General features: G+C 39.4%; 1 protein-coding gene across 2 annotated transcripts in view; it reads right to left on the bottom strand.

Annotated features, from left to right (window-relative positions):
- Positions 1-9939: 9939 nt before the first annotated feature.
- The window catches only part of MAU2 (MAU2 sister chromatid cohesion factor), an 87640-nt gene continuing 75879 nt past the window's right edge, over positions 9940-21700 (bottom strand). The window contains exons 18-19 of one of the 2 annotated variants that reach the window (XM_072601115.1): positions 15928-16055; positions 9940-10017 (exon numbers count right to left, since the gene is read on the bottom strand). In XM_072601115.1, coding sequence (XP_072457216.1) covers positions 10012-10017; positions 15928-16055 — 134 coding nt within the window. In that variant the 3' untranslated portion in view covers positions 9940-10011. Of the gene's footprint in view, positions 10018-13708; positions 14858-15927; positions 16056-21700 lie in introns of those variants that run through there. The other variant, XM_072601116.1, reaches the window with a different exon arrangement.

The following is a 21700-nucleotide window of genomic DNA, read 5'->3' as shown; positions in this document are numbered from 1 at the left end:
TGGTGACTTGACTGAATACATACAACAATGGGGTGGTAGTTCAAGGATGACTACTACCTTTAGTGTGAAGATTTGCCAAGCTCTTTTTAGGACTGCTCATTTGGTGTCCACCTTTATCCAACTCTCACCTATGGCTCCGAGAAGCTGCAGTGGTCACACCCCAGTAAAACCATCTCAGCAGACAAGTTAAACTACCTTAAGAGGAACTGTCAGGCCTCAAACCTGTTGGTGAGTTAGGGGGATGTCTGTCCTAAGTATGTGAAGACTCCCTCTGGTGGAATGGGCAAATTAGAAGAATTTGTTCCAATAGTCATGAAGGTAGCTGTGGAACACTTACAGCTTGGTCAGACATTGAAGGTGCCATCCCAGACATCACCAGTCTCTTGACTTGTATCTTGTCACTGGACTTCAATGATTCCGAAAGAAAAGAATGAGGCCAGATGACTTTGTGCAACTCTGCCTCCCTTAAATCCAATTCATGCAGGTGAATATCACCCCTTGACGTCACTGGAAACAACCACAATGAATACAATTGTGTAAATGAAATAAACTCTAAAGTGCTGATGAGGTTAGATGAAATAGAATGGTCCAAGTTGGGATCTATCTCAGAAAAAAATCCAGGAAACATGCTGGCTGGTTTCTAAGAAGAATTTAATCAATCAAGTAATAAATCAGCTACGGAGCACAGTGTCTAGAGTGTTGGGCCTGAAGTCAGCAAGATTCGTCTTCCTGAGTTCAAATTTGTCCTGAGACACTTATTAGGTATATGACTCTGGGTAAAGGATTTAACCCTGTTTGCCTCAGTTTCCTCATCTGTAAAATGAACTAGAAAAGGAAACGGCAAAACATTGTAGTATCTTTGCCAAAAAAACCCCAAAATGGATTCAGGAAGAGTTAGACATAACTGAAAAAAAAATGACTGAATAAAAAATAAATCAATCAACAAGCATTTAGTAAACAACAGGTAGAGAGTGGAGGTGGAATATAAAGATAAGAGAAAAAAATTCCTTACCCTCAAGAGGAGTTTACAATCTATGAGGGAGACAACATGCCCATAAATAAATACAAGATATAAAGTTAGGTTGCGTTGTAGATTGGAGACAGTTTTGCTTAAATTTCTCTTTTATGCAAAGGAATATTTGATTGGGCTGGGGAGACATATTGGGAAATGACTTTAATGCAAGGTAAACTCTAAAAATAAAAGCTGTAATGGGGAGGAAAAAAGATCCGGTCATGTGAGATTAACCTAATTTTCTTTTTTTTTTTCTGACAAGGTTACTAGATAGGTAGATCAGGAGAATGCCATGTATATATAGTTGCCCCAGATTTTAGTGAAGCATCTGATTGGGTGCAATGGAATACAGCCTTCCAGGCTCTTTTTCAACAAGGTGACTGCTTCTCATTCATACATTAACATAATTGGAGATTTCTTGAAAGATATAACAGAAATGATTGTTTAACAATGCCATGATCATAGAGTAAGGATAAAACTGGGAGATGTATTCTTGCCAAAAAAATATGCCACTGTGATCAAAGAGATCTATCACTGGATCCAAGTTGAAGAGGGATTTCCTTGGAATAGTGAGATGTTTCAGGTATTCCAGTTTGTAGATGAAATTGGGCTGATGGTATTAAGCCCCAGAATATTTGCAGAGCCTCCTGGATGAGAATTGTAATCACTCCTAGGAGTTCAGCCTGACCATCCACAGGATGAGTATCCATTACCAAATTACATTTCTGTTATAGAGCTTGTATGTATAACTGGGTCAGGCAGTAAAAAGGGCAAGGAGGTTCCAGATAGTGAACTAGATTACCTTCAGAAAATATAGCAAAGGCCCATCTTTTTAATAATAACATGCTACTGAATTTACTGTTATATGGCAGACTTGGAATAAAACAGTCTCAGAAATGTTAAAAATGAAGATCACACGGGGAGCAATTGACAGGTGCATGGTAGGTATGAGCAAGTTACAACATATAATCATTGAAAAACTTTAAATATAAAAGGAGCAAAAGATGTCATCAAAGAATTGTATCATAGGAAGAGAAGACTGACTGCTTATGTATCAAAGATGGGTATATCAAAGGAGGAGTAAGAGGTAGATAGGGTACTCCTCTAGTGCCTTCTCAGTGTCAATAGATATATATTGGGTGTGCCCCTGTGGTGAATTAGTAGAAAGATGTGGACAACAATGTGCGAGAGTTTTTTCTGGTAGACTTGGAACTTCATTGCAATGCAAGGACTTAAAATATTCCCAGTGGTCTTTTAAGGCAAAATGCCTTTCATGTCCAGAGAAAGAACTACGGAATTCAATTGCAGAATGTAGCAGATCATTTTTTTGGTGTGTGTATTACGTTTTGGTTTGTTATATGATTTCTCCCATTCATTTTAATTCTCCTACACAGCATGACTATAGTGAAAATGTATTTAATAGGAATGTATGTGTAGAACCTATATAAAATTGTATGCCATCTCGGGGAGAGAGAAGGGATGTAAGGGGACAAGGAGGGGAAAAAATCTAAGTTATATGGTAGTGATTGCAGAACACTGAAAATAAATAAAATTAATTAAAAATAAAAAAAAAGTGTGGACAGATATTGATGAGTTGCAATCAGCATTGTTGGAGAAAGTTTCCAAATCTATGAGATCAAAGATTCTTTTGAACACTTAACAAGTCTTTCATGCTAACTTTATGGATTAAGATAGAGAGATGTGGTCAGATGATAGAACAATTAGATGAATTTAGAAATGGGTTGAATGACTGGACCCAAAGAATATCATTCCTGATCATGAATGGTTCTATGTCAACTTGGAAGGAGATTTCTAGTGAAGTTTAACCGTACTGTTTAACATTTGAATCAATGACTTGAATGAATAAATAGCAAGCTTATCAAAGTGTAAGATGACAGAAAGCTGAAAGAGATAACTGCCACACTGGATAATAGTCAGAAAGACCCAGAAAGATCTTGACAAGGTATACCAGAGGTGTCAAACAAGGTTGGTAGGACCTTCCCCACTCCCCACCCCAACACTGCTGAGAATGCTGGAACCAGATTAAAACCTAATTGGGAAATATTTAATCAAATAAATAATATACAGTAGAACATATTTTAACCTTTTAAAAAAACCCAAAATGAAGTCAATATGTCTTTCAGGGACTCTTATGTACAGATGGTTTCTATTTGAGTGACGTCCCTGGGGTAGACTACTAGTGGAATCTATAAGATGAAATATCAGAGGGACAAATGTAAAATTTTATACTTGAGCTAAAAAAAAATCAACTTCACAAGTTTAAAAATGGAGAAGGGAGGTTAGATAGTAGTTTTAAAGTGTTTTTTTTTTTAATCTGGAAGTTTTAATGAACTTTATCCTCAACAAATGGGATGTGACGTTAAAAGCTCGTGTTCTTAGATTGCATTGAGAGACATGGTGTCCAGTACCATGGATGTGATAGTACTGAACGTACTCTGCCCTGGTCAGACTATATCTATAGAATTGAGTTTAGTTGCAGACACCACCTTTTTTACAAGGATGTCGACAAATTGGAGGAGTATCCAGAAGAGTGATACAAGTATAGAAAAGGACCTGAGATCTTGCCATATGAAGCTCAGTTTAAAGAACTGGGGGAGTTTTACTTTCTTAATATAAAAGTTTATTGATGTATTTTGTTTTCACAAAACTTATTAAGCAAGGACCTTACATTATAATAAAGAGTAAAAAATAGGCAGAAGGGGGAAAAATTTTCACAAAACTAACATATACATATGTACCCATGTGTAAAAATGTTGTTACATATGGCACTGAACACCCTTGTCCCTACCTCTGCAAAGAAATAGGAGGATGTGTCTTCTCACATCTCCTGCTTGGGGCCAAGGTTGTTTTTTATAATATTGTAGCATTCAGTTTCAATTATTTCATTATTCTATCAATATTCCATTGTTATAATCATTGTGTATATTATTTTACTTGGTAGTTCTATTTACTTTGTATCAATTCATAAGTCTTCCCATGCTTCTCTGTATTCATCGTGTTCATCATTTCTCCCAGCACAGCAATATTCCATTCCATTCTTGTGCCATAATTTGTTCAGCCATTTCCCAACTGATGGGTATCTACATTGCTTCTAAAGAACTAGGGATTTTTAGCCTGGAAAGGAGATTTAGTAGGGACTTGATTCTTGTCTTCAGGCATTTGAAGGGGAAGTAGATAGGTTCTGCTTTGTCCCAGGTGGGACAATTAGGAGCACTGGGTGGAAACTGCCTCACTGCATAGAGACATATTTGGTCTTAATTGAGTAAAAAAACTTCCTAACAGAGTGGAATGTATTGGGCTACCTTTGAAGACACTCAGTTCCTCCTATCACTGACAGTGTGCAAGCAAAGGTAGATAACTACTCGCTGGGCATGATGTAGAGGGGACTCTTGTTCAGTTACTGGTTGGACTTCATGGCATTTGAGCTTGCTCCTTCCTTCCTTTCTTCCTTCCTTCCTTCCTTCCTTCCTTCCTTCCTTCCTTCCTTCCTTCCTTCCTTCCTTCCTTCCTTCCTCCCTCCCTCCCTCCTTCTCTGTGATTACATAATTTTGTGAGACAGGGAGATATGCAAAAACAGGAGATTATATTTAGTGTGGGAAATTTTAGGGTAGAAGATGATGAAGGTGGTAAAGTTTTTTTTTTCTTTTTTCTTTTTTTTTATTATTATTATTTTTTTATTATTTTTTAATGTTTAACAATTACTGCCATACAATTGAGATTTTATCCCCCCCACACCTACCCCCCACTACCCCCCTCCCTCCCCAAGACTGCATACAATTCTGTATAGATTCTACATATACTTTCCTATTGAGTATATTTTCACTATAGTCATGCTATGTAGTCAGACTAAAATAAGTGAAAGAAATCATATAACAAATCAAAACATGATACACAAACACATACACATACACAAACATGATCTGCTACATTTTGTGAATGACTTCCATATTTCTTTCTCTGAGTGTGGAAGGCATTTTGCCTTGAGAATGAAGGTGGTAAAGTTATTTAGGGAATATTAGCAAGGTCTAGGATTTGACACACTCTTCTGGGTTAGAGTAGAGACCTAAGTTATGGGAGCTGAAGAGGCCTGTGAGTTCAAGAAGACATTTACATACATTTTGAAATCTCCAAGAATGAGGGTAGAGGTCAGAGTAGATAAGAAGTCCATGAGCTAGGTATTGAACCCCTTATAAAAGAGAAAAAAAAAAAGGTGGATTATGGCAACAAGGTTTTAGATCAGTTGGTGTGTCTATATAGCTGCGTGACTGTGCCAGAGGAACAACATGGAAGCTGAAGTGGGGAACCAGAGTTGGCTGATTCTGCTCCCTGGCGTGTGTTGATGTGACTGATGGAGCAGCTGGCATGACAGAGTGGCCAGGCAAGACCAGGCAAGAAAGTCAGGTCTCTAGGAGTCCTAGAAGATGGGCAGTGTGAAGAAAACCTTTTAGGATAAATGGTAGTTTTTTAGTAAGAAAGTGAGAACTCTAGTGGACAGAGGGAGCTAGGTCATTGGGAGGCATACAGTTGAGTTTTATAGGGATGAATGAGGGGAAAGGAAGATGGCAATTCTCAATCACAAGGACTGGAGGAGCAGTGGTTGGGACTTGACCAGTCATTGAAAAGGGGAAGTACTAGTTAATTGAATATTCAGTTGATCAGAGAAGAGGCTGGAGGGTTGAAGGTAATAGTGGTTGGGAAGGTCATGTGGTGCACTTCAAATATGAAATTAAGGATACAATATCAGAGATGGGCAGGTTGTGTTATTCAACTGTGCCTCTTTGGGGAGCTAGGGGTGCCATATATTATACAGAATGCTGGGCCTGGAGTCAGGAAGACCTGAGTTCAATTTTAGCCTCCAATATGTCCTACCTGTGAGACCTTGGGCAAGGTACCTGACCTCTGTTGCTTCAGTTTCCTCATCTGTAAAACAGGGATAATAATAACATTTACCTCACAGGGTTGCTGTGAGGATCAAATGAGACAGAACAGTCTCCAGCAGGTGCTTCATAAATACTTGTTCCCTTCCCCTGCCCTTTCGTTGCAAGGGAGAGTTCTATTTGATGGAAGTCAGGTAGTGGTATTAGCAAGTGATAGCTATGTAGGAAATAAACAACAGGAAATCATTCGAAAAAATATTTTCATTTAATGAAAACAAGAAGAAGACCTCCAGCCTTGGGGAGCATGTAGGCCTTTTGGTTCATCATTCCTTTCTGTCACAATTCAGGAGAAATGGGGTAAAGGCTGAAGCCAGGAAGCTGGGCTATTGGTAGCAGGAAGGATGCTTCATTTCCCCTTAGCAAGTCATGGCTCCAAGTTACCTGGTCACGCGACAGTGGTGGAAAGCTGAGGCACTGCTGTTATCTTAGATGGCAATGGCAGGCAAAACTCAGTACCACCTCCAAAAAGAGAAGTCCAGGAGGTCATGTGTTAAGGAGGTGTTTGGTCCCAGTTCCTGAGAAGAACTGAGACTCCTACCCTCCAGGTGGAGTGATGATGGAGGCCCAAACGTGTCTCTGTCACTTTCTTAGCAGTAGCATCTCATCTGAAATCTTACTGGTTACAGAGGGTTGACTGCTATGTTCTGTGTTCCAAGGGTCCTCCAAGCCCTGGTCTTGTGTGTTTTATGATTCCTGAGGAAGCTCCAAACATAAATGACTCTATTAGTTGCTACCAGTAGAATTAAGGATGAACAAAGTTATTTCTTAAAAACCAAAATCATGTCATTGTTCTTGGTGAATTCTTTCTTGAGATTACCTGAAATACAAAAGCCCCTTTAGTTACCTGTTGTAGATGGAGAAACACTCTCAACTGGACACCAAGAAACAAGGCATTAACAAAAGACATTCTTTCTACTGACTGCAGGCAACACCTTCCTGACTGAAAGTATCCCACACTAAGCAAATAGATAGGTAGAAGCTTGTAGGTTCTGTCTGATATAATCAGAAATACTGAAAGGGCAGCATCTTTAAAATGGTTTAGTTGGGAGGGAAAAGTAACCAACAAATATTCTTATTTTCAAAAAAGTGGAAGAATATACCTTTTTCAAGCTATAGGTGAGCAAGTTTGACTGATTCTGGGCAAAATTAGAGAACAAAGAAATAATTGGTGAGCACTTGCAAAGGGAAATGGCTGATCAATAAATGTTCGCATAGAGGTTCATTAAGAACAAATCATGTCAGACTTAAATTTCTTTTTGACAGGGTTACTAAATTGGCAAGTTGGGGCAATTTCATAGTGTACTTGGGTTTTAGCAAGGCAGTTCAGAAAGTCTCTCAATAAATATACTTGTGGATCAAACGGAGAGGATGGGTGGGACAGAAGTACATTTATTTTAATTCAGAAGTGGACAGAAGCAAGGAGTGATTAATAAATTGATGTCAGCCTAGATGGAGCTCTCTAGTGGAATGCAGAGGTAAGGCTCTATCCTTGGCTGTGATCTGTTTACCATTAAAAAACAAATTAAGTACCTGGATGAAGATATAGATGACACGTTCCCCAAATTTGTGGATGATACAAATCTAAGAGAGATAGCTAATAGTGTTGATAACAGATTTTGGATCCAAAAAGATCTTGATAGGCTGGTATAACGTGTCAGAAGTAAATGTAATAGAGAATGTAAAATCCTAGAGTTTGGTTAAAAAAAATCAACCACAGCAGTTGATATGAAGAGATGAGGAAGTTTTCTTGGATTTCGGTGTTCTGCAACAACTAAAATAGCTAATGTTGACCAGAGGCCTGCCTCCATTTACTCACCTATAAAAGGGAGACAATAGCACTTACCTTCCAGGGTTGTTTTGAGGATAAACTAGTTAAGATTCATTAAGCACTGTAGCACATAGTGCCTGGCACATAACAGGCACTTAATAACTGCTTGTGTCCTTACCTCTCCACCCTTCAAAAATCTTTAGTTGGAGGTGTGGAGGCTATTTGAGGGGAGGGTCATATTTCATTTTTTTTTTTTGTGCTTAGCATAGCACTTTGGACACAGTATTTAATAATTTTCAGGAGCAGCTAGAGGGTAAAGCAGCTAAAGCACTGGGCCTTGGAATCAGGAAGACATCTTTCTGAATTCAAATCTGGCCTCAGACACTTACTAGCTATGTGACCCTGGGCAAGTCACTTTACTCAGTTTATCTCAGTTTCCTCATCTGTAAAAATGTGTTGGAGAAGGAAATAGCAAACCACTCCAGTACTTTTGCCAAGAAAACTCCAAATGGAGTCAGACATGACTGAATGACTCAACAACAACAAAACATTTTGAGTTGAAACATAATCTTCATTAACAAAATCTAGAAAGGATATTGACAAAGTGGGGTGCATCCAGAAAAGGAAAGATCAGGAAAGTGAGAGGACTGGAGATTATGCTGTATGAGGCTCAATTCAAGCAAACAGGGATATTCAGATATTTGTTAAGTTCTTATTTGGAAGAGGAATCGGATTGGTTTTGCTTGGCTAAAAAGAGCAGAATTATGACCAAAACTAGAGAGGCAAATTTCAACCTGATTCCAGGAAGAAAATCATAACAAAGCTGTTTGTTTGTGGAATGGGCTGCCTAGTAAAATAGTGATTTTTCCTCCTCTAGACTCCGTCAAACAGAAGATAAAGCAGCACTTGGTGATGCTACAGAGAGGACTGATCCTTCAAGTGGGGGTTTCTCTAAATCATTTCTCTTATTTGAGATTTTCTGAGTCTTTGATAAGGGATGGTTGGGACTAGCAAAACACACTGCAAATATTTAAAATTAGAATTCAATAATAGTAAGGATTTCCTGTCAATTTATTTTATTTAAAATTCTAATATAGAAGAAAAAAGAATTTAACAATAGACACGCTAAGGCAAGTGGTTATGTCTTATTATACAGCAACATTATTGTATATACATGTAGTTTCTCTGGGTTAAAAGCCTCAGCAGGATTTACAAGCACGGGTAACAATGAAATAAACAAACAAATGAAAACACAATCTATGTTATACACAGAATGTTAAAATCTCTTAATGTAACAAACAGAATTAGTCAACAAATGGATGATTTCATCCACAGTGACCAAAAAGTTTGCATTTATCACCAAATCTATATTTTTGTACAAACTGAAACAAGGATGATTTTCCCACTGCCCCAAAATAAATTGTTCCCACCTTTAAAATTTACTTATTCAAACATCTGTTAGGCACCTACTGTGTGCAAAGCCATGTACCAAGTGCTGGGGAAAATATAAAAATTTAGACAAGTCACAAATGCTTATAACCACAGGGAACTGAGGATGGGCATGGTTATGGTAAACTGCAGTGAAAGCTGAATGATTTTCACATAATCCAAGATATGGAGGCCTAACTTGTTTCTGAGGCAGTAATGGTAGTACAATGTAGAGAATTTTTCACACCTCTAGCATTAACTAGTTGTGTGATCTTGTTTGACTACATGAGGTCAAAGGCCCCTCCAACCCTGAAATTTTAGGACATGTGGTCCACCTGAGATTTTCAGCAAAACATATTTACTAAATTTAACTAACACCCATGAATATATAGGCTAGTATTACCTTATCAACCACCTGCCCCTACTGCTTCCAGATGTTATGGAGCAATGACTAATTATTTAAATTTTTAAAAAATCATGCAACTTATACATATAAGGATATATGATTACGTGGCCTACCTTTTTCTTCTTCATCTTCTTTTATTAGCCTAGATTTGTGGTTTCGTTCATGTAGGAAATTTGGAGTGAGGATGCTTCTCCTACCAATTTTGATCAGCAAGTAAAATACTTATAGTTTCAGTTTCCTGGAGCAGATAGGTCAAGCAACTTGCTTAGCGTGGCATGGCAGGTATGTCTTCATGGCTCAGAAGCCAACTCTCTCTCCACTATGTGATGCTGCCTTTCTCATGCACTCGTGATGTTACTCCTTTTCTAAATCCTAAGGTCTTTTCTTGCTCTGACATTCTGCTTGATGGAGCCTTCCAGCCCTGACATTATAGGATTCACTAGTTCTGTGGATAGAGGTTTGAAAAACCTTAATTCCCCAAAATAAAACTCTGATTTTTGTACCAAAGTCCCTCTGCAAGTGGTCTTTAATACAAAACAAAAAACTTCATTAACCAAATAAAAACAGTAATAAAATACAGGTCACAGGATGCTTATTCTTAAAGACAAAACAAAACTTCTGAATCCAATCTTTCCTTGATTGGATACAATCATCCTTCCCTGTATCCTTTACCATATTGCTTGCCGAAAGCAGAATTCTAATCTTTCCAGCCAAGAAAGGATCTGCCCAATATGTGCAAAAGAGACATCTTTCCCACCCCGCACCCCAATGTAAAAAACACAGTTATCTATCTGCCCTTTGATGGAGCCTATGTTCTCTTCAAGTTGTCTGCTTGTTGATCATTCTCATGATGGAACTCAAAAATGCAACCACGGGATGTGCTTTGCAAACTAGTCCTCAAAGACATTGTTGGATGATGACCATGGGAACGTTTTTAATTATATGAAAGCTTCTTAAAAACAAAGGTTTATATACTTTCTTCCTGTTTTGATTTGTAAGATGAAATTAAAGTAGAAATTATAAGGATGCAGATTTTAGTTTAACCTAAGAATTCTGACCTCTTGAGCTGTTTAACAATGGCAAGACTGTCTCAGTAACGTGATGACTATTGGCCAGAGATACAGTAGAGTGAATTTTGATCTAGTACTGATGTTGGTGACATTTTTACTTATTGGAAATGGTCTTGCTAATATACGCATTAGTTGATTGTGAAGACAATCAACAGTCAACCTTGTCTTACCCTCTATGATCACTGACCCTACAGAGTTCAAAGGAGAGAAAAAAATATAAGGCCTTTCTTTATCATGATACCAAATCTGAAAGGAGAATGACTGACAAATTCTAACCATTTGTCCAGGAAAGAGATGGGGATGCTGCTCAGTCCTCATTCGTACATGTCTAAAGCATCTTACCTGTCTCACTTGGCAACCTGGAGAATGAATCCATTCTAGCTAGCTACTGTTGAAAGGCTTTGTTATAAGGAGATAAGAGTAATTTTCTTGGAATCGGACGACTGAGTTCTGCTTCTTATGTAACACTTTGGTTAAGTTCCCTCCCTAGAATTTAGTTTTTTCATTTGTAATATAAAAGAATCAGACTAGATGATCTCTAAGGCCCCTTCTTGGGCAGCTATATGGGCACACAGTAGAGCACTGGGCCTGGAGTCAGGAAGACTTGGGTTCAAATTTGATCTCGGATACTCACACTGGCTGTGTGACCCTGGGCAAGTTACCTAATGTTTGCCTCAGTATCTTCATCTGTAAAATGGGGATAGTAATAGCCTCTACCTCCCAGGGAAAGATTAGACAATTGTAAAGTTATTAGTACAGTACCTGGCACATAGTAAGCAATATATACATATATATGTATGTGTGTATATATATATATGTATATACATACATATATATATATATACACACACACAGACTATTATTATTAATTTAGGATCCTATGTGAAGGTGAAACTAAAGAGGGCATGCCACATACATGTACTCACATGGTTTGACTTAAGTAAGACTAAGGTGGACCATTTAATACCAAGAGTACAAAACCTGTACTTCAAATTGTGCTATATATGAATGCCCTAGAAGCATATAAAGCCACAAAATAAATTAATATATACCCAGTCATAATGTTGTACAAGACAATGGAAATAGTGGGATTCAGAGATTAGTTCACCTGGGTCAGGTGGATGTGAAGAGTCTGTACATTGTGAGGAGATAGGGCAAAGCCAAAGTGAAGGGAAGAGAGTCCTTTTAGTCTGTAAAGCAACTTGATTTTTCACTTTAAGCCTTTACTAGCTCCAATCTATTTTATTGCTAGTTGTCTTGGGGACAAAGTGCTGCAAGGACTATTTACACCAAGTATTGACAAAGAGAGATGTGCCAAGAGACTTGAGGTGGAAAGGCTACCAGGTCTCTATTTGCCCTAGGAGTCTTTTCACCTCCCTCAAAACAATTGTGTTAACATGAAAGATGTCTATCACTTAGAGGTAGGGAAGCAAGTATGGAGCCCAGAGCCTTCATAGAACCACAGAAGATTAGGGCTTTAAGGAATCTTAGAGATCGTGTAGTCCTCTCCAGGCTTTCCTCTCCTCATTGCCATTCTCTGTCCACTTTTACCCATGACCCAACACCTAAAAAAAAAGCTGAAAACTGAAGACCAGACAATTGAAGTGATTTGCTCAAGAGCACACATCTAGTTAACTGATGGCAGAGAAGAGAAGGGAATTGAGGTTTTCTTCCTCCTAGCCCATTATTCTTTCAGTTACACTGTACTGGTGCTTCTGTTTTGTTCCTGATGAGCAGAAGGCAATCTTAGGACCTTTTAAAAGTTGCAGGGATAGTCACATTTTCCATGAGAAGGGCAAGTGACTGGGTGTATGACGAGGCAAGGCAATTCTCACGTCTTTGCTTCAGTTTCCTCTTCTGCAAGATAATATTTCACTAATTGATCTCCTTCAGTCTCAACATTCTAATTCCAAGGCTTTGCTAACCCTTTTCTCAGGCTTTCAAAACAAAGAAAAGGGTTTTCACATAATTCAAGTTATGTAGGTCTAACTTGTTTCTGAGGCAGCAATTCCTAATGAACTAATCAAAGAAGAATGTGCATATATCTGATTAAGGGTGGGCAGGCAATCCACCTGTTAGGTTAAATAAGCTGTCATTATTATAAGTGTCAATGCTGAATGATTGTACATGGGCTCCTCTGACATGGAGATTCAAACATATTTTCCTTTACATATGGGCAATAATGCTGTTTGTGATATGACATCTTATGGCAAATTAGGCTTCCCAATAGATGTATGAACAAGAAAAATGAATAATATGCTAACTTCCCTCCTGAAAGAAATCATTCCAAATAAGAAATATAGTTCAGTTGATTTAAATCAAATGTATCCTGAGAGCCTTGCCAACCTTGTACATTGGGACAGGTTGGCTCAGTAAGCACTAGTGGTTTGGAAGAAAACAAATGCACTCTTCTTGTACTAGTGCTCTTAAAGTAACCTGAAAGGGTCTTTTCTTTGAACCCCCGAACTACTTAAAGAGGAAGGAATTAATCAGGTTTATGATTTAGGCCAGGAAACCAACAATGGCTACCTTTGGAAAGCATCTGGGAGAAGGGCTTCATGTGAAACTCTTTGTCTCTATCAGCTTACTGGCATTCCAATCAGTTAGTAGAGTATTCTGCTTAGCCTCTTTTAGGTCCATTTAACTTGTGGGCTAATTCATTTTAATCATCATTTATTAAGAGCTTACTACAAGCCAGGTACTGTGCTGGTAGCTTTCAAATGGGAACTGAGATCTTCGGACAATTGTCATTTTCAGTACATACCACCCACATGCTACTCTGGCTGCCTTGGCCCTGTTAATCACTATAACCAAAACCATTAATCCTGGGGTCCTTTAAAAGGGAATGTTTTCCTACTTAAAACAGGTTTTCAAAGGTGAGGACAGTGCTTCCTCAATATGCCTTTCATTCCAAGCTGGGCAGAGGGGTAGGTTTAAATCAAAGTGAGGAACCTCACAATACCTCCCCCAATCAGTTCCTATTATTAGGGGAAATGTAAACACAAGCCTCTAGCTCTGTAGATATATAAGTACACAACACATACATACATATATATATACACACACATATATATATACATACATATATTTATGTATAATAATATACACAACAGAACAGTGTAGTAGATCAAGGTGCCTTACACTTGGAAGCTGGCATTCTGGGACTTCTAAGTGAGCCTGAACAAAAGTTCAGTACAGCACAGGACTGAGAGCCTGTCAAATGATCGGATATTCAAAAGGTATGTTGAAAAAGCCATTTTCTTTACAAATGTGCATTTTTTCCAAAGTGATTTATTCTCTCCAGGTATCTGCCTCAGATCTGGATATTGGGGTTAAGCTAAACTTAGACCTTCAAGCTTTATTCTTTAAAGCTGTCCAAGCGATGCATTAAAGAGTTATAGGGGAAGAGGACACTGCCCCCCCCTCACAACACATGGTTACTCACTCAGGCAATGAAGATTAAAAAGTAACCAATTTTACTATTCACCTTCACTAGAGAAGAACTGGTTTAATCTGGGTGCACTCGGTGATTTGCTACAGAACAGCATCTAGACATGGGACTCCTTTAAGAGAAGGATTTTGAGGTTTGTCAGCTCTCCACACCCCCAGGCACAGAGTCATGATTCAATCCCACACTACATGCTACTTGGAGCTTTGCAGTAGACTCTTCCCCACTCCAACCAGAAGCACTTCATTTCATGTAGGACTTAAATATTTAGAGCAGTGATTGGCAGTCTGGTCAGAATCCATTTCCAAGTGATGGTTTGGAAAAATTAACACCAAGATTGGGTTGGAGAATTTCACATAGTGGATGTTTGGTAAATGAGGACAGACTCCCCCCTCCACTATCCCCTAACAGTGTTCTGGATCCTGCACCACGCTGTACTGAGGAAAACCAGAAGCATCAAATACAGTTAAAAATCCAGAAGTTGTGTGTAAGGGACACACACCTCTCATCTTTAAAAGCAGCTTAAAATGTCCTTTTTGAGTCTTTGAAATGTAGGTTGTGTTTAATCTTGATTAAGGCTTTTGGCTGTACAAGAAATTCCTCATTTTCCTCTCCTGGAAAAAGTCCCCCACGATAGATTTTCCTCTGCCCAGGGTGCCAAGTTGCATGTGTCACTTTAGCAGAGTTTTCCTTCACAGGAGACTAGCAAGGCTGGTGGTAGGTCCATTCTGCGCCTGAAATTGTACAGGGGGTGGCCCGTCTGTCCACTGGAAAACATGCATGGAAATGAAAGAAAATGGAATTTACAACCTGGAAACATGAACATGCTGTTCTTTGGAAAAAAATAAATCACTGTTCATATTTCCTGATCAGATCCTATAGGGAGCATTCTTTCCAGGCCTGAACATAACCAGGTAAGAGTGACAAAGATGGGGAAAGGACTCAGAAACCAGCACATATGATGATCAATTGAACCAAACAGATGTTTAGCCTACAGAAGAGAAGGCTTAGGAGGATATGATCACTGTTGTAGGGAAAGGAGAGTAAACCTGAGAAAGCTAGGACCCAGTTGATGGGGAATCACTAGGAGGTAGATTCAAGTTTAAAATGAAACATTTGCTAATAATCAAGGCTGGATGGTAATAGAATGGGCCTCTTTTCGAGATAAGAGTGAGCACTAAAGGTGTTCAAGCACACAGTCACCTTTCCAGGCAGCTGGATGGTACTGAGCCTGGAGTCAGAAAAACCGGTGTTAAAATACAGCCTCAGACACTATCTGGGTGACTCTGGTCAAGTCACTTAACCTTTCTCTCCTTCAGTTTCCGCAACTGTAAAATGGGGATAATAACTTCACTTACCTTGCAGAGCTGCTGTGAGGATCAAATGAGATAACATTTGCGAAGAGCTTAGCACAGTGCCTAGCAAATAGTGTGTGCTATATGAATGTTTAATTCTCTTCTCTTTCCCCTTTCAAGGTACTGTAGAAAATTCCATATTGGGAGACTAACTGACTGGATAACCTTTTAGGTCCCTTTGCAGGCTGAGAGTCTATGATTACATACAAGGATGATGTCACCAATCAGCTGTCAGCCACAGGCAGGTACTAAAAGTTAGTTTTCTTGGGGCAGGGTTAGCTAGTGCCTAGTATGTTTATAAAGGACAGCCATATCCCAGGGGGTTAGAATGGATATACAGGAAGGGAGAATGAGGTTAACTGGCCTACAACCATGACACGTGAGCTATAATGACAACTGGCTATAAAACCTATCTATCTCTACCACAGAGCCATCACTGATTTAGGATGAAATGCTACCAAGTCCCCCACCAAGTCCCTCACCGTGATCAGGTTGTGTTCTGGAAGGCTACAGGCTTCAATGTGATCCTGGAGAAGCTGCTGGGAGAAGTTCTGATGCATCTGGGCAGCTTCATGAGCATCCATTGCATTCCCACAAGCTTTATTCAAGTCTGGGAAAGAGAATAACACTCACAGCATTCAGATGATTAAATAAGGTACTGTCCCAGCTGAGTTCTAGGTGGTGGGATCTCCTAAAAGCCTTCCTTGGAGATCTGGGATTGCACTCCTTGCTGCTCTCCTATAGTACTTATCCATACCCCCTATTTACCATCATCACTGTACACTAAATTGTTATCTGTTCCACGTGTATATTTTCTGTCTTTTCAATTAGCAATAACAGCTGACATTTCTATAATGCCTCATGGGAGCATTTTCACATACTGTATCTTGGGGAGGCAGTGTGATGAAGTAGAAAAACAGCTAGATCTGAAGTGAAGAACCTGGTTCAAACATGACCTGTGACACTTACGTGATCTTGAGCAAATCATATACCTCCCTGGGCTTCAGCTTCCTCATCTATAAAACAGGGAATACATGGAGGAGGGGGGAGGGAAGAGGTGAAGGACTGCCTGACTAGATGCCCTCTGAAGTTCCTTCTAGCTCTGAATCTATGGTAATGTGATCTCCACAGAAATTCTAGGAGGTGGGTAACAATAGTTTCCACTGTCAAAGTTTCTGTAGTATTTCAAGTACTCTCCTTACAACAATCCTACGAGGCAATTACAGTGCAATTACAGATGAGAAAAGGGAAACCCACAGAGGTCGCACCTTTCTCAAGAGCGCACTGGCTGTAAGTAGCAGAGCTAGGACCTGAAGTCAGACTGCTGTCCAAATGAAGCGCTCTTTTTACTATGCTACTTTAAACTAAAACTACAGCTCTCTGAGGACAGCAACACAATCTGGGGACATTCTATGCAAGAAGCAGCGTGTGGAGTGGAAAAAATCTGACATCAGAGACCTGCGTTCATGTTTTGGTTACATCAACGAATAAGTGATCTGGGCAAGTCCTCTCATTACATCCTTGAGCCTCAGTTTCATTTTCTATAAAATGGGGATAATAGTTTCTATCCTGCCTTCTCTAAAGGTCTGTTAAGATCATCAAATGAGATTTGTGCCAAAATGCTCTTAATTGTATGTAAGAGAAATCAATTACTATTGCTAATGAGGATACATGGACTCATTCTCTAACTCTCCTGAAAAGCACCAAATCTGGTCTAAAGTGGATCTAAGTGTGGTTTTACCTATGAATATACTCATGTGGAACAAGGCCAATACTTTAGTTAAATTTTAGTATACATGATTCATGGGGCAGTACTGGATTTGGGGGGGGGGGGTGTAGGTTCAACTAATAATCTTTTTAAGAAAAATAAAATGCTTTAAAAATTTTTGGCTAATGATCTTAAATAGGTTAATTTGCTTTTCTTCAGAAAAATTCTTTGTTCACTTAATATCTCACTTTGTGGTAAAAGGAAAACTCAGTGTTTTCACACTGCCCTAAGTTTAAAGTCATTTATTCTCTCCCTTAAGCCACCTTTCCTCTAGTTGAAAACTCAGGAATTCAGTCAAATGTTGAACAACACAATTCCTATTGTAGTGGAAAGAACCTCGGGAATCAGTTAACCAAGCCTTTAATTTTAGTTTTGTTTATGATCTGTGATCTTGGGCAGATCTCTTCCCTCCTCAGTTTTCTCCTATGTAAAATAAAGGGGCTGAACTAGTTCTGGCATGAAAAAAACCACATTTTAACTTATTTTTGTTGTTATCTTTTCTTTTTCATATACTAGTTTCCAAATATATGCCTTTCTTTCTTCTTCCCAGCAAGACATTCCTTATAATAAAGATTTAATAAGAAAAAAAAAACACCAGTTCATCAAAACTATTCAAACTCCTGAGTGTATCTGACAGTAAATGCAGTATTTCACACCCCTAGTTTCCCTGACTCTGTAATGAAGGTAGGGAGATACACTTTCTTAACAGTGCTCTGTGGCTGAATCTGTCTAACTTGTATTTATCTGGTGATAGCTCCACAAAAACCCTGTTAGTTAGTGCAATATTAGTATTCCCATATTTCAGATGAACATATTGAAGATCATGGAGTTAAGTGATTTGCTTAGAGGTCCACAGCTTTCAAAGCATCAGAACCAGGATATATCTTTCCTGATTACATTACTGCCTCCTGACAGGGGCAGCTAGGTGATGCAGTGGACAGACCACCAGTGCAAGAGTCAGGAGGACCTGAGTTCAAATCTCACCTCAGACACTTGACATTCACTAGCTGTGTGACCTTGGGCAAGTTACTTAACCCCAATTGCCTCATCCTGGGTCATCTCCAATCATCCTGATGAATATCTGGTCGCTGGATTCAGATGGCTCTGAAGGAGAAGTGAGGCTGGTGACCTGCACAGCCCTCCCTCACTCAAAGCAAAGTCAAGTGCAAGTCATGTCATTATTTCTCTGATGGCATGGTCTTCTTTGGCAATGAAGGATGAACACACTGCTTCCTGACAACTTTACATTATTAGGTCTGATTCTGACGTTCTACGTTCTAAGATTATACATCCATGACTTCTAAATTCAATCCTGACAAGATACTCTTCATAATGTATTGGGAAGATAGAACATTAAAAAAAACACAGACAGGGCATCTAAAAATGCAAACATTTTATGTGCTATAAATACTGATAAGTGATTAAGATGGAATAGAGTTTAAAAATGAAACTAAGACACTCCAGGTACATTCTTCTGAGTAAGCAAGATGAGCTTAACTCATGATAAAGACACAGAGGATACCCAAGCCTGTATCTGTGTTCCTTCTGACCCCACTTTAAGTAGTTCCCTTATAGGGAGAAATGCTCAGGTAGACAATGCTTTCTTCCAAAGCCTTATTAATGTATCCTTGCAGGTTTGGAACCTCAGGGAACTAAAACCATTTTTAAGGATTTTTCCAAGTTCTCTTTATTTTTATGGGTATGGAAGAAAAATATTCCATTTCTGACAAATTTGTACAATTTCATAGAGAAAGCAGAAGACACAACCATTGCCCTTTTTCAAAGCTTTAACCTGCTGGGCCCAGACCTGCAGAAAGGAAAAGAGGTTTTTCCCGGGTAAAACTGAGTTCATACCATTAAGTCTCTCAGGTCTGCTCAATATTTCTCTTTGGTTAAGACTAACTAGTGGCAAAAGAGGAAGGGTAAAGTTCACTGTTTCCAAGAGCACCAATGACATCACAGGATATTGCCTTGATTTGCTTGTGAACTGGATTTAGATAAGGCAGAGTTGTACAAAGTCATGAGCCTCACTCTCTCTTCCAGAGTCATCCAAGTCCAGCGGCAGGACAAAAGTCAAGATGACTGGCAATGGTCTGAGATGCAGTGAATAACTTTGGTTTCTTCAAAGCTCAGCCAAGCTCTGCATGTTCCTCAGTACCTGCTTCAGCCGCTTTTGGGGCCACTGGAACAAATTGTTCTCATCCACCCATTCCACTGAGGGAAGTCTTCACATGTTTAAGGTAGACATTCCCTTACCTCACTGATGGGTTTGAAGCCTGTTGGTTATTCTCAACCTGGTTTAGCCCGTCTGCCAAGATGGTTTTACTGGGCTGTGGCCACCACAAGTGCTACAGCTTCTTGGAGTCATAGGTTGGGTGAAGATGGACACTGAAGGTGGATGAGCAGTACTAAAAAGGGTTTGGAAAACTCTCATATTAGAGGTGCTAGACCTCTCTGAACACCCCATATGCACCAAAAGGTGACTACTGATTGGGTCTTACCCTCTGCTTACAGTGCTCGGAAAGAAGGGTCAGAAACCAGTTAAAAAAATGGCATGATCTGCCAGGAGACAACTGCACAGGAGAAAATAAGGCACTAAGACTAAACATTCACATGGAGGAAGATAAACTGACATAGCCAGGAAAATGCTTGGCCAAAATGTGTTCCAGGATGAGTGTATGGTAAGGGCACCCTAACTGCAATGTGAACAGAATGCTCACTAAGAGACATTTGTCATCCGATAAGAATGAACCTTAACATCAGAATAAAATGTCCTTGAGGCATGAGTAGTAACACTTCCTTCCCTATTGCAGTTTTTAGAATGCAGCTCAGCATGACAAAGTGCAAGAAACACAAAGTCAGAAGCTGGAGGGAAAGTTGTGGTTTCAACAGAGACTAAAGCAAAGATTTTTTCCCCCAAAGGACAGAGTATAGGAGGGAAAGGAACAGTGTGGCCTTTGCTTCCCTGCAAAGATTTGTACTCATATATACATTTATATTTTGTTGTTCAGTTGTGTGTGATATTTGTTTTGCTTTTAAAATACTTGGAAAGGAATATCTTATGATAAGCCTGGAAAGGCAGGCTGAAGCCTGACTGCTAAGAACTGCAAATGTCCAACAGAAGAATTCAGAAGTAAGCTTGTTTTTGTTCAGCTGTGCATGACTCTGTGACCCTATTTGGGGTTTTCTTGGCAAAGATGCTGGAAGGATTTGCCATTTCCATCTCTAGCTCATTTTACAGATGAGGAACTGAGGCAAACAGGGTAAAGTGACTTGCCCAGGGCCACTCAGCTAGGAAGTGTCTGAGGCCAGATCTGAACTCATGAAGATGATTCTTCCCTACTTTAGGCCTGGCACTCTATCCACTGTGACACCCATATATTAACATGATAGTCTCAAGTAATGGAAAGGATATAGGACTCACAGATTTAGAAGGCCTGGGCTAGAATCCTTGCTACTGATTCAGCTGTAACCACGAGTCAGAAACTCCCCTTTTTCTGCTCAGCCACCCACTGAGATGCACACAACACCTCCGCACTCCATGTCTTGAACTCTGAAATGCTTCTTTTCAATCACAGCCTCCTCTCCTTCAATATCCTCCTAACTCTACCCTTCACCCTCTTCCTTCTCTCTGCTGCTTGTTTCTTCCATTCACCATCCTTGCTTTAGCTTCTCCTTCTTCTCTATACTTGACCCAGTTCTGTACTATCCTCTACCCTTGAATTCTTTGCTCCTTTGTCTTACTGTTACCCTTGCCTCACCATACTGGGCTCCTGGATCACTTCTGCTTCCCTGTCCTCCACATGACAAGGTGCTAAAAGCTGCTAAACAGCCTCACAACTATGCTGACTGGGCCCTTCCAGCTGCATGGCAATGCTTTTATTCTTTCTTCAGTTACTCTCTACCATACTCCCCATAGAGACTATTCTGAACCTCCTATGTCATTCTTTCTTTCTGCTCTCTCAACAGGATTTTTGCTATTTATTGAAAAAATAGGGACTATCTGTCATGAACTCCCTCTTTTCCTCTATTCCATAAATACAAACTCCTCTGTATCATTTTTATTCTCTCCTCTTTTCATCTTGTCTCTGATCAGGAAATGGCCTTTCTCTTCACCAGAGCCTTCTTGATCCTGTCTCGTCTGGGAGCTTGCCAACTGGATAATTAACCTCTGTTCTTTCTTCTTCAATCTTTCTTTATCCCTTGGCTGCTTGCCTACTCCCTACAAACTCAAAACTCCTCCATCCTTAAAAAACCTTCGCCTCTTGCTGCTTTCCCCAAAATATTCTCTTTATTTCCTCTCACTTTCACAGAGAAACTCCTAGAAATGGCCATCTCCATTTGCCTTCATTTCTTCACTTTCTACTCCCTTTTCAATCCCTGCCATTGTTCTTCAATCCTACTGACTTCACTCAATGGAAATTACTCTCTACAATGTTACCAATTATCTCTTAAATGCTAAATCAATGACCTTTTCTCAATACTCA

Source organism: Notamacropus eugenii, chromosome 4 (assembly GCF_028372415.1).
Source record: "Notamacropus eugenii isolate mMacEug1 chromosome 4, mMacEug1.pri_v2, whole genome shotgun sequence".
Lineage (NCBI taxonomy): Eukaryota > Metazoa > Chordata > Mammalia > Diprotodontia > Macropodidae > Notamacropus > Notamacropus eugenii.
Note: the sequence above shows the minus strand (reverse complement) of the source record. Positions and strands in the feature narration are given on the sequence as shown.